Source organism: Mastigoproctus giganteus, chromosome 4, assembly GCF_048544385.1.
Source record: "Mastigoproctus giganteus isolate SK-2022 chromosome 4, ASM4854438v1, whole genome shotgun sequence".
Taxonomy (NCBI): domain Eukaryota; kingdom Metazoa; phylum Arthropoda; class Arachnida; order Uropygi; family Thelyphonidae; genus Mastigoproctus; species Mastigoproctus giganteus.
In genome coordinates, this window is record NC_143578.1 from 16148095 (window position 1) to 16162222 (window position 14128).

The window sequence follows — 14128 nt, forward strand, 5'->3', positions numbered from 1 at the left end:
CCTTCCACTTGTTCAGATTACGAACCTAAGGGGGCATAAATTCAAATTAAGAAAGGACAGATGTAGAATAGATGTGCGGAAATTTGCCTTTAGCCAGCGGGTGGTTAATTGCTGGAACAAACTTCCATCTGTCGTGGAAGTTGATAGGTTGAATAAATTTAAGGAGGAACTGGACGGGCATTTGGAGGGAATGGTGTGAATTTTTTTTTTTTTTTTTTTGGCTGATGCTGCATAAGCTCATACACTTGCTTTCTTGCATCACATGCCACTACTACTACTACGTAAGTAGTTGCCACATAATTATATACGTATGTAATGCAGAATATTTTATATGTACAAATATTAAATATTTTGACCCATATTTGTGCATCTTTTCACTACCGTTTATTATTTATTAGGAAATATCATATGGCACCGACCGCAACTCACAAATACATATGTTACCTTATTGGAAAGCAGCGCTTGCTTAGCGTGGATTCATTTAGCGCTCTGTTTTTCCGGAACGAATGATCAGCGTTAAGCGGGGGTCACCTGTACTACAAGAAGAGTAGTGCACATTTATAACCACCTTCTCTTATCTGCCATTCAGCCATCCCTTTATCCATAGTAGTAACTCACTTCTGATGCCACACTGCTCCAATTTGTACAGCAGTTTTTCAAGTGAAATAGTATCAAAAGCATTTCTGAAATCTCAGTATACAATTTAAAAATTATTTTTGTATCCAGTTCCTTGGTTACTGCACTAGAGTAGCTAACTAGATTGGGCAGACAAGCTCTTCACCGTAACAACTCCATGCTGCTATTGTCATATAACTGCATTCCTGTCAAGATGATACTGCAGTACTTCTTTAACCATTGACTCCATTATGTTACTTACTTACATTAATTACTCTCTTTTCCCTTTGATCCCACTTTGTGAATAGGAGGGGCATTGCACATCTCCAGTCTGTAGGAGCCTTCCCTGAATCCAAGGATGCTCTCGTAATTATGGTGAAAGGTTGGCTACCTCTTTTGCAGCTGATTTTAATGCAGTTGGATAGATCCTATCAACCACAAATGCCTTGTTTACTTTAAGCTTCAACAATTTGTCTTCCACTTTCTTCTCAGTTATCACAAAATCATTTAGCTCTCAGTTATAATTTGGTGCACTTCTAGTATTTCCATCTCTGAAAACTCCTTCATGGGTGAATGTTAATACAAAATATTTATTTAGTTTGTCAGCAACCTGAACAGGATCATCAGGAGTTATGTTATTTGTATCTGGGTCAATGTGGTTCATCCCTTTCCTTCTAGTGCTAATGTGAGCAAAGATTTCTTTGCTTTTCTTTACATTGTTAGATAATTTCTCATAATCTGCCTTAGCTTGTTTAACCCCCTATATATGACTTACTGTAAATAATGCAGTTTGTACTTACTGTAGTGTCTGTGATCCCTGCTAATTTGCAATGTTTGGAAACCAGGCCCCCTGTAATGAAACCTAATTGAAATGTTTAAGGAATTAAATGGAATTAGTAAACTAAATGCAATGGCATCCTTACTCATATATAAAATTATTGAAAAAGGATGGTTGCTGGATAGTTGTGCAAAATTTGTTTTCAGATAGAGTAATTGATAATTGGAACAAACAGCCATCTACTGTTGTGGAAATGATTAGAATGAATAAATTTAGGAAGAATTAGATAAATTACACTGGTCAACACGTAAAATGTTATGAAAATGAAAATATCCAATCTTGACTAATTTTATGCTGCTGAACACAGAAATAACATTAAAATTTGTCAATTGGCTTTTGTTTTCGAATTACAGTTGGGGTCTCTTATTAGAGAGTTTACTGTGCATTATCAACTACAGCTCTTGGCAAAATGCATGGCAACACTGCAGTTTCAATACCACCACACTCTTATCATGTGATCAGCAACTGTCGCTGTGCTCTGCACCATGTGATAAGTTGTCGCCTCAAATGCATCTTCAACTCTGTTGCAGTAATCCTCGAGTACGGCTAGGAACTGGGCAATTTGTTCTCAGTTAATGGCTGTTCTCTTTGAGATTCCTACTTTTTGTGCAGTATTTGTATTCTGTAAGATTAATATGCCCCGTAATCGTGTGAATAGTCTGGATGACTTCTGTTACATATGTGGAGAAATCACATTAGCTTCAAGAAAGTGTCACTTAACTTGAGCCATAAAAAAGGCCTATTTCTTGTACTTTGGGTGTAAAGTAGGCGACCAGGACAAGAACTGGGCTCCACACATATGCTGCACAACCTGTTCATCAAAACTCAATGCGTGGATGAATCGAAAGGGCCGTTTTATGCCTTTCGCAGTGCCCATGATATGGAGAGAGCCAACAAATCACATCAGAGTCTGTTACTTCTGTATGGTGCCTCCTATTAGAAAAGGGATGACAATGAAGAAAAAGTGGACAGTGATATACCTAAATATACCATCTGCAATTCATCCAATTCACAGTGAAGTACTACCTATTCCTGAACCACTGACAGTTTCTCGGTACACTCTGATGAACATCAACTTGATATACATGAAGAATTACAGCAGCCATCTACGTCAAGGGATCCACCATTTTGTCCAAACCTTTATCCTTCTGAACCACATAAGATCACAGAAGCTGAGCTTAATGACCTAATCAGTGATCTCGAATTGCCGAAGAATAAGGCAGAGTTTTTGGCCTCAAGGCCACAATGGTGGAATCTTCTAGATCATTCAGTGAAAGTGATAACATTTCATACTTGAAATAAAGACTACGATAAATTCTGTCAAACAGAAGGTGAATTCACTGTTTGTAAGGATGTTGATAGTCTAATGGCAGCAATGACCATGAGGCATGTCCCCGAAGAATGGCGACTATTTATAGATGCTTCTAAGGTTAGCCTTAAGGCTATTTTATTACACAGTGGAAATATGCTGCCTTCAATACCTCTTGCGTATGTTGTCCACAAAAAAAAGAAACATACCCAAACTTAGAGAACATCCTCTTAGGTGTACACTATCAGAAGTATGAATGGCAGATATGTGGTGATTTAAAGTGTCATTTTATTAGAACTACAAAAGGGTTACACTAAGTATTGTTGCTTTCTCTGCAAGTGGGATAGTCGTGCCAAGGATATACACTATGAGAAGAGGAGTTGGCCTCAACGAAAGTCATTAACACCTGGAATGAAGGACATAGCATTTGAACCTCTGGTAGATCCAAACAAAGTTTTGCTTCCACCAGTCCACATCAAACTGGGGCTCATGAAAGATTTTGTGAAGGCTTTGGAAGTGAACGGTCCTGCATTCACATACTTGCAAGAGAAATTCCCAAGACTTAGTACAGACTAAGGCAGGCGTTTTCATTGGTTCCAAAATAAGACAACTTTTCAAAGATAGTTTGAATGTGTCCATAGTGATAGCAAGAAATCAGGGTGGAAATCCTTTCGAAATGTTTCGACTGGTTTTCTAGGAAATGTTTAAAAGCACAACTACAGGTAGCTTGTGGAAGATCTCATTACTTCTTACGAAAAACTGGGGTGCAACATGTCATTGAAGATGCATTTCTTGCACTCACACCTGGATTTCTTCCCGCCAAACTGTGGTGCCATCAACGATGAATGTGGTGAGTGCTTCCATGAAGACTTTGTTCCATCTTAGTGATGGAACAAAGATACAAAAGCAAATGGAGTGCTGCCATGTTAGCTGATTATTGATGGATGGTGAAAAGGGATGCTCCCGAAGCTGAATACAAGCGAAAGGCATAGAGGTCCCGTGTTTGATACATGTGTGGTCGTAGCTACATCTTACTGCCATATAAATAAAAACACCTTGTATAAATATAAAAAAACTACTTTTTTTGAAAAAAGAGCCAATCTGCCATTTTAAGCACTGTTTCTATGTTTAGCATCCCAAAATCTATAAAGTGAACTTAATTTCATGCCCGTAACCCATATATGACCCAAATGTTCAGTGTTTTTACATGGAGATGGACAGATGAGATAAGGAGTGCTTTTTTTCCCCTGATCCTGATCCATTATTTACTACTACTAATACTAATAATATATTAGTAGTGACCATTTGTGCATATATTGTCTAGAAATCTTCAGACAATATGTGTTGCAGTATCTTATCTGTATTTCCAAGTAATCATGACAATTTATAATAGATAGTTGTAAGAAAATAACTTTGAAAATTGGAATAAAAACTTGTAGCTGTTAGCATCAATTGTCCAATTTGGGCATACACATAATAGTCAAAACTTAATAAATTCTCTGTAATTCTGATCAGTAATTTCAATATAATGTTGGATAATCAAGTCAAAATAAGAACAAATTAATTAATATTTGAAAAGTTTTATCAACAAAGTGCTCATTTTGATACTTTTCCACATAAAAGACTGCTTACAGATTGGTGCAGTGTGGCATTAGGAGCAAGTTACTGCTATGGATAAAGCAGTGGTTGACTAGGAGAAGACAAAGTTATTATCAATTGGTACTGCACTTCTTGGACTTCTGTTATCAGTGGAGTTCCCCAGGGTTAAGTGCTGAGCCAATGTTGTTGTTTTTTTTTTTTTTTTTTTTTGTATTTATTAATGATGATGATAAAAGCATTTCAGGCTAAAAGTGTAAATTCGCAGATAATACGAAATTTGGCAGGTATTAATTGGGATATGTTACTGCAACAAGATCTAGAAAAATCAAGCAATGGGAGTTTAACATTAATATATGGAAGGTACTGCATATGGTAGCAGTAATCTAGAATAACATACCAACTATGTGATAGGACACTGAGGGTAGTGGAGAATGAAAAAGATCTGGAGGTAGTTGTGCTGTCAAACACAAAATTCTCTGTTCATTGCAGATGCGCTACAAGGAAAGCTCATTGGCTTTTGTCACTGATATACAGGAATTTGGCCAGCAAGAATAAGGAGATGATTATCGCATTGTATAAGGCAATGGTTAGGCCACATCTTGAGTACTGAATCCAGGTCTGGAAGCCTTATTTTAGGAAATATGTGGATCTGTTCGATTGGGTCAGAGAAGAGTAATGAGATTGGTGAGGAGAAAGGCTTCATTTCTGCAAATTGTAGCATCTGGAGACTAGGCACCTGCAAGGAGAACTGATCAAGATTTTTAAGGCTTTGAATGGATTGAGTAAGCTCAGTGCTGATAGCATCCTTCCTCTTGCTTAGACTATAAGGGGTCATAAGTTCAAATTGAAGAAGGATGGTTGCAAGGTAGATGAGAAGTTTGCCTTCAGCCAGCAGGTAGTTGATTGTTGGAACAGGCTTCCACCATGGCCTCCAATGAGGAAAGTGGTATTGCATCAGTTGATGAGAGTCATCTGCCACCTAGTATTGCCTGCTGACAGAGGGATGGCACACCTTGACCCCTGCTTACATTGGTTTGCTCCTGGGTAATCACCTCCAGAATACCATATTTCTGGACTTGCACATGGGGGTTATATCCAGAGTTACTAACAGTTCTACTGTCTTAGGAAGGTTCAAGCTGAGGATTTGGCTGTCACAGATCAACCGGACTTCACCGAAATTAGGTCCGCTTGATTTGATTGTCACCCAAATATTGGCGCCTCTATAGCCAGGTGGGCAGGAGCAGCAGTGCATAGCACACGCTTCTTGATTAGACCGGGGTTTGAGCCCGTGACCACCAAATACGGAGGATGCGGAAAGGTCAGGAAATGACCACCGCATATCCCCGGAGCAATATGGCCTAATGCTCCTAAAAACCAAAAACAACAACAACACCCAAATATCAGTTCCATCAATGTTTTAGACTCTCAAGTAGCAAGCCCAGCTGCATTTAAATATTTTTAGAAAAATATTTTCTAAAAATATTTAAATACCTGCATTGATATAGTACCTCCACTTCTTTACTGATTTACTGTAAATATCTCACTATAGGAGTTACATGTATAATATAACTTGTGTAGTGAGCTATTTACAGAAAACCAGTAAACAAATGGTATTGTTTTGTTGAAAGGAAAAAGCCTACATTCAGCTGCTCAAATTATGTTAAGAACTGTGATGGCCTATTTCACAAAGGGGGGAAAAAAAAAAAACTGAGGACTAGACTAAATGTTGCATCCATTTATGAAAGAGCAGCACAGCTTCAGAATTTCTCAAATAAGTGTTGCAAAATATCCAGTGACTGAATAATAGCCATTGATGCCAGTGTAGAAAAAATGACCCAAAAGACATTCAAGAATTACCAGAATAAACAATTTCTGTAAGTATTGTTTAAGATTTGGATTTATGATGAATAACCTAATATTCATGATGTATCATTAGACAATTTGCTTCAGTTGATTAAAGCGAGTTCACAAGTGCAACTGGTTGAATTGATTGGTAGCCATGTGCCATTGCACCTTGTCATGAAAGATCACATATGGTGTTCAGATTTTTTTAACCTTATTAAAAATGTTATTTTAATTAAACTAATTAAAATTTAAATACAGAATATGGTACCCCATATTCTGTTAAAATTTTAAATGTTATTTAAATTAAGCTCTTTGCAATTTTTAAATACACAGGTACTGCAAAATTTTTGTGATAGCTATGCAGTTTCTGAATGGGCAACACGTAGCAGGTAGATACAATGCTATGCTGATACAGTAATACAGTTAACAAATTTTAATTTATTAACTTAAATTCTAGTTTATTATTAATTAAATTAGTTAATAATAAAGTTAGATGAGATTACCAGTTTTTAAATCTATTTTTACAAATTGAGAGCCGAAACTACAGTGGGGCAAGTGGGAGCCCATCCTCAGCATTTTAATGGCGCATTCGATCAGTTATGTATTTTAAAATTGCTTCATTTTTGATTTAATTACCGGACCTCTGTTTAACCAACTCCTTTATAGCGAATTTTTTTGAATTCCCCTTGGCAATTACATTTAAAATAGTTTCCATTGAACAAAGAAAATTTCCATGTAATGAACGAATTAGGAGAGACAACATTGTTGCATTGTTCTCACTTCTTGCCTTTAGGTAATTTAGGTAATTAGAAAGCATGAATTAAGGGTGAAAGGGATTACCGTTTCACAATGTTAGTGGTGTCCATAAAACCTATGCAGTCACATACCGAGAAGTCGCGCTAGTCAATGCTTTCCATATCCAGTCAGAGGATTAAGGAGATTCCTGACACAGATGCCTCTGGTCAACCTTTGTTGTGGTTCCTCTTTACTCCGACAAACAGGCATATGTTTCTCGGAGAAGTGAGTGATCCATGCCTTCCAGTAAATTTCTCCTGTCTATGTTTACTTGATCACAGTAGCTGAATATCCATGTGATTCCAATATTTTGCACAGTATTCAAAAAACTAATGACAGTAACAATGTGGGGGGGGGGGGGGGATTGAGGCAACTAAGATATTATATAAACTTTACGAAGATGAAATGTTAGCAGATTTTGAATCTTTATTGAGGCTTTCACTGCGTAGAAAATGTTCTAAAATATAATGCCATACAGGCAATAATTAAAAAAAAAAACTGTATCACCAATCTCCAAAAAACCAGCACGAATTAAGGATGATTGCTAAAGAACTTGATGTGGAAACTATAAAGATCGGTCGTGTGTTCGGGCTATGATGGGCAGCTTGTAGCGTTTGGATGGCAATTGCAGGTTGGAGGAATTGTCCTGCTTTGTGCAAACATTTTGAATCAGAAGTTAAATATTCGGGATTATTAAATCGACTTTTAAATCTGGAATTTCTTAACCATTTAGCACTCATGATTGACATCCTGTAGGAGCTCTCTTACCTTTCAGAAACTTTACAGAATCACTATGGTAAAAGCAGATAAATTAATTATTCGAACTATCAATGCTATTGCTAATTCGAAAAATTCTGAAGGAAATTATGAAGCTAAAATTGAGAGCATGTTGAAGTGGAAAGAATTTGAAGGAATCAAAATCGAAAGTAAAACAATTACCTAAATGACAAGTTATTAAATGTATTGTTTTATCCTTAATATAAAGGATAAGTTATTAATGTAACAGGGTGATTTTAAATTAAATAAAGAAAATAACAATACTATTGAAAGAAATTTTAAACATATGCTACCCTAAATCGTGGAATATGAAAGAACTTTCGTCTCAGTGGCAAGATGGCGAAAACTGAAAAAGAAATGTAAGTTTTTTGATAAAATGTGAAATAAAAATTAATGATTTTAGAGATTTTGTCAAAGATAGCTTATCTTTAAAATCGAGTGAAATTCCCTTTTCAATTAAGGAAGCCAGAAATATCTTTGAAACCATTGCGATTAGCAGTGCTGAAGCCGAGCGAGCTTTCAACGTAATGAATATTGAGTGACTGAATGAATAATGTTGACAATTAAAATATGTTGCAAATTATGATAATCATACATCTAAATGGAAAACCATTGCTTCAATTTTATCCGGATCGTTACGTCAAATCATTCCTCTGTAATCATTGCTCAGCTATTGAGCAAAGCAGAAGATCGACAATAAATATTAATAAAGAAGTAAATTGTATATGGCAATTTTTAGAATAATTTTTTCTTGAATATTTGTGTAATAATTTTTTTTCATATAATCTGTGATTTTTGTGTACCTTTTCTAGAAGATTTTTTTTTTTAATGTAATATTTGTTTTTATATTGTGGAATGTTTTGTGATAGTTTTTATGTTATTTGTGATATGGGAAATATTTCGTGTTATTTTTTATTCATAATATTAAAATTTTATAATGAAAAAATGTATCCATTATATTTCCCTAGTTGTTAAAAAAAAAGACAAATAAAAAAGTTGCATGTGTGCCAAGCACGTGCAGTAGATGGTTTATGTGAAACATCCTTCGCGTTTCTTTTAGGTATTTTCATTTGTATATATTAATTATGAAATAAATGAGCTTTTTTATTGTAAATATTTTATTGATCAATCACAAATTTTCATAATTTCTGGAAGACAAGATACAATAGATTTATGATGACTAAAGTAAGAGACATGTACTTGCTACTGCAACTTATCAAAATGTCTCTGGAAAACAGCGTCAATTGAAGTACCGATCTTGTAGCTGAAACAGCGTACACAGCTGTTGAGGGGCACCTAACAATGGAATGTAAGGAAAATATGAGATGAAAAGAGAAATTGTTGAGAAAATATTTGTATTGTTGCTTGTTGTAATCAAACTTACCTGCAGTAGTAAATTCAGGAAGCATGATTGTGACGTCATACTAATCAAAAATTCTAAGATGTTAGAACTCCAGACACTATCGTATCAAGTTATCATTGTAAGGGGAGGCATGATGACCAGGTTTTTAAGTTTTTTTTTTTTTTTTTTAGATATACCTAGGAATGTTTTACATATTCAATTATACTCATGGTTAAGGGGATAATAAGCCCCATGTGTCCACCCCCCCTGAATCTGTCCTGGACTCAAGATCTTATACCAGTCACGAAAAATGCGTCATGTGCTCTAATCACACTACTAGTAGTGCGAGTGTGGGAAGCGCCTCTGGTGGAAGCTGTGGATGACGTCACTTCTGTGACTGATCAAATTTACTGAGTAGAAAGTCGGTAAAACTGCGAGCCCATTATTAAAATATTCACAGCTCACCACTGCGTAGCCTTACCTGTAACCCTATCAACACCCATCACCTATAGCCTTACCTATAACCCTGTTAACCTTAGCACCTTGCCATGCCTATAACCCTATCAACAGCACTATTTTTCTGTATTCTTTCATGGTTTAAATGTTTTTAAAAAATTTAATTTGAAACAATTTAACTATGTTTTCATTCCCCATAATAAATGGAAACTAAGAGGATTTAGCATATATGTGTATATTTTTTTATTTTAAGAGAATTCTGATATTATTTCATTTTTGTATAGGTTGATATTTTTCAGATGTCTGTGATAGAGCTTATTAATCGTCCTGGAAAGCCTCTGTGCCATTTAGAACATTTTATTGAAGGAAATTATATGAAGTACAATTCAAACTCAGGTTTTATTAGTTGTGAAAATGTCCGTTTAACTCCTCAGGCAAGTTTCTCTTATTTTATTTTTTAATTCTAAGTAAGATTACAGTAATCACCTTTATTAGGTGGCACATATTACAGGATTTGGTGAAAGTTGCTATTGCAATTCAAAACATATAAACTACTTACCACTGTTGAAAAAAAATAATGAACTGAAGATATATCTACTTCACTGAACTTTATATGATAACCATTGCAACAGTTAAAAATTGCACAAAAAATCACAAACAATTAACATAGATTAAAATGCTGAATGTCACATGAGCCCAGCACAGTGGTCAATGAACATTTTTTAAATATTATAAATTTTTTTGATATTATATTTAATACTTATGACAGATATATATTCATTTGACCTTGTATAAAAGTTGAGAACTGTGATTCAGTTTTGTAAGTGAATCACATATCCCAACATTTATCCAAGGACATATAGGAAGGTGAGGAGTAGTATTTTTTCACATATGCTGTTGTATAAAAGTTGGAAGCTGTGATTCACTTACATATGACTATCAGTTATGTAAATAAATCATAATTCCTGACCTATACAAGGGCATAACAGAGGAGATACTGCTCCCTTTATCTTACTGTTAAAGTATTCATTTTAACAGTGAGATATAGGGGATAGTATTAATCCCATAACCCCCTGTATAAAAATAGAACTGATTCAGTTAAGTTGTTGTTTCATAACCCTTCTGATTCCTTTACAAGATATGAGGGGTGTATTGTTTCCCTATATGCCTGTATATAAAAGTTAGGAACTGTGATTCACCTACATAAAATTCTCATAGGTAATGAAAAAAAAAAGGTGTATTTCATACTTTAGCATGCATTTTATACAATACTTGCATTCTACACTTTGCCAGTAACTGATGTATCACAAATAAAATGTGCCAAAGCTTTTACTCTCATTAGAAGCATTGCATAATTCAAAGCACTGCTAAATGCTGATAAGAGTTCAAATCCTGATCAGGACTATTTGATCTCACAAGTTGGATTACTAATAAATAGTGAAATACCTCTCCTCTGAGATTTACTTCTTAGTTGTGTTAAACCAAGACAACTTTTAGTAATTGCAAATCATGAGATCAAATTGCCTCTATTCAAATATTTTGCTCATTAATGCTTAGCAAGGCTTTTGCAATACATTGAATTCAGATATAACTGGAATAAACACGAAAAGTTTCAATACTGTTAAATTACTGGACTTCCTATTTTAAAATTTTATTTTATTAATTTTTTAGCAGAATAAAATAGAATTTAGAGTGAATTTTAAGCTATTAGCAGCTTGGACTTTCTTATGCAAAATAAGCCATATGAATACACACACACTGGTAGCAAAGTTATTCAGAACACATAGCTAATTCCAGAAATAGCTTTTAATTCAAAAAACCTGATACCTAAAAGTTATTGTTATTTGTTAGTTATGTTATTTGGTTTTTAGGAGCATTAGCAACTAAGGCCATATTGCTCCGGGGGATATGCGGTGGTCATTCCCTGACCTTTCCGCATCCTTCGTATTTGGTGGTCACGGCTCGAACCCCGGTCTAAATCAAGAAGCATGTGCTACGCACTGCTGCTTCTGCCCACCTGGCTACGGAGGCGCCGATACCTAAAAGAGCCTCAACCTTGGTATAGTTTTTTTTTATCGACTTTCAATAGTTGTCATTTGGAATTCACTTCCATTCCTCCTGTAAACCAGCTGCCAGAGCTGCTTCAGGAGACAGCTGTTTTGCCTGCAGCTTAACCTGTCACTCAAGTTTATCCTGTGGGTTTATTGGGTTTGAGGATAATGGTCTGAGCCAGTTAGCCCAACTTTTTGATGCCTTGGTGTACAGATCAATCCTGTATGATCCTTGCTGGATGAAATGGAGCATTGTCATGCTAATACTGAGATGGCCCATTTCTGTAGTACTGCTACAATATAGATAATGCATAATTGTCCAAATAGGACATGGATTTCATGGTATAGGGATGTTTCAACTGGTTGAAACTTGGACCAACCAGCTGAAGCAGTCCCATACCATCAGCCTGCCTCTATCAAATTTCATGGCTGAAAAGATGCATTCTGTCAGGAAGTGCTCTTTGGTAATTCTCCACACTGAAACATATCCATCAGAATGAAATATTGTGTAACAAGATTCATTACTCCTTAGCACTTGTTACCAATTGTAGAATCCATGATTGTCAAGATTCTACAATTGGTACTACTCCAAATGCCATTTTCATTGGTTAATGTGAGATTGGGCCTCTGCACAGCTGGCCTACCATTCATCTGAGGCTATGTAGCCCTACAGACGTTTGACATAGTGAAGGATGGTCCTGTGACTTCCTATACCTGCTTTGTGATGTTTCCCTGAACAGTGTGTGAGGCACAGAGTACCCTGTTTATGGGTCATCAAACATGTTTTTTTAAGTTTTTAAGGCCATCCAGACCTTTTTATTGTTTGCTGTATTACTTTTGGTCTTCTGTCTTTAGATAACATTCAGCACAGTGGATTTTGGGAGGTTTGAACAAGTTGCAGCTGTGTGGACAGAAAGGTTTCTCATGTGGCAACCAGATACCATTGTATGTTGAAAGACTATAAATGACAGGTTTCTAACGTACTGCTGCTGCACAGGAAGATCCACAAGACTTATACTGATTTGACTGAGCAGATATGCAATTGGTGTGGGAATGGGTTTTTGGCACAAGGATGTCTGAATAATTTGGACTTGTAGTTTGTGTACAGTGATGACATTTTTATTATTATGCATTTCATTGTTTTTTTTTTACTTATGCCAAAGTATTAAATTCTTGTATGCACATGCATACAAGATTTTTATACTTAACTTTTTTTAATTCACAAGAATTCTAAAATAAATTTCCGTTTCCTCTCAATTTTTTTTTTTTTTCATACATGAAAAAAAATACATAACTCACAATAGGATATAAATTAAAAATACTCTACACATCTGTTAGAACATGGTACAAATTATTTTTCAGGCCTTCAGTCATTTCACCTTTGAGAGATCTGGTCATGAGCTAATAGTTGTGGACATTCAAGGAGTTGGTGACTTATATACAGATCCCCAAATTCATACAGCATCAGGTACTGGATATGGAGATGGTAATCTTGGAACAAGAGGAATGGCATTGTTTTTCCACTCTCATGTCTGTAACAGGATATGTGAAAGCTTGGGATTATCTCAATTTGATTTGGCACCTTCAGAATTAGAGGCCCAGCAGAATTTTGTCTTTCTTCAGGTATGTCTAGAAATTTTAAGGATCTTTTTTAGCTCTTTTATACATTTATATGATTAGTCAGTAAATAAGAATTTTTAATTGTGTAACAGGGCTAGTTTAACACATCTAAATATACTTATTGTGCTTGGTTAAAGGGACCTCTGAAATAATAAGAACTTGGTTATAATGTCACAATTAACTGGGTTAAAAAAATTGTATCATTTTACCTTGGTTTCACTGTCACCTTAAAATTTGTATCCCTGCTATAATGTTAGACTTTTCAATGAACTAACTAGCAGTATATATTTCAGAATATGTAAAACATTCATTCATTGTCTGTTGTTGTATTTCAAATAGTAATCTACTGTATGGTATGCCTCAGATAATATTATACTATACAAAATTGAGATCATTTAGTAACTGATGTGCTGTTGCTTATGATAACATAAGTAACTCAGTGTTTTCAGTAAGTGATTTTTAGTAAATCATTTATTTTGAAAAAAGTAGATATTGCTGAATTTGTAAAAGCATCATACAGTACCTATTAGCTTTAAGTAGGAACTCACTGTGAAACATATCTAGTGTTACACACACACATTTTCAGGTTGCACCAGACAGCACTGTTTTCAAATTCTGGTTAGTTTGCATTATTCTCTTACAAAGATGCCTTGATTATAACATCTGGAATATTGTGATCTCTCCAGTGATACTGTTACTGAGTTTGACTGTAATCTTTATAAATCATAACTCAGCTGTTGTTATTTGTCAATGATCTACACCAGTTGTGTATTGAAAAAAAAAAAAAAAAAAAAAAAAAAACTAGTTTGAAGTGACTACTATCAAAGCTTGCATAATTTTTCTGTACTAGGTAAAATAAGAAACAAATACCATAATATACA

At 35.1% G+C, this 14128-nt stretch overlaps 1 protein-coding gene across 3 annotated transcripts in view; it reads left to right on the plus strand.

Moving 5' to 3' along the window:
• The window catches only part of LOC150086435 (eukaryotic elongation factor 2 kinase-like), a 138900-nt gene that overhangs the window by 71481 nt on the left and 53291 nt on the right, over positions 1-14128 (plus strand). For all 3 annotated transcript variants that reach the window (XM_090372574.1, XM_090372577.1, XM_090372575.1), the window contains exons 6-7: positions 9861-10010; positions 12990-13250. In XM_090372574.1, coding sequence (XP_090228700.1) covers positions 9861-10010; positions 12990-13250 — 411 coding nt within the window. The remainder of the gene's footprint in view (positions 1-9860; positions 10011-12989; positions 13251-14128) is intronic.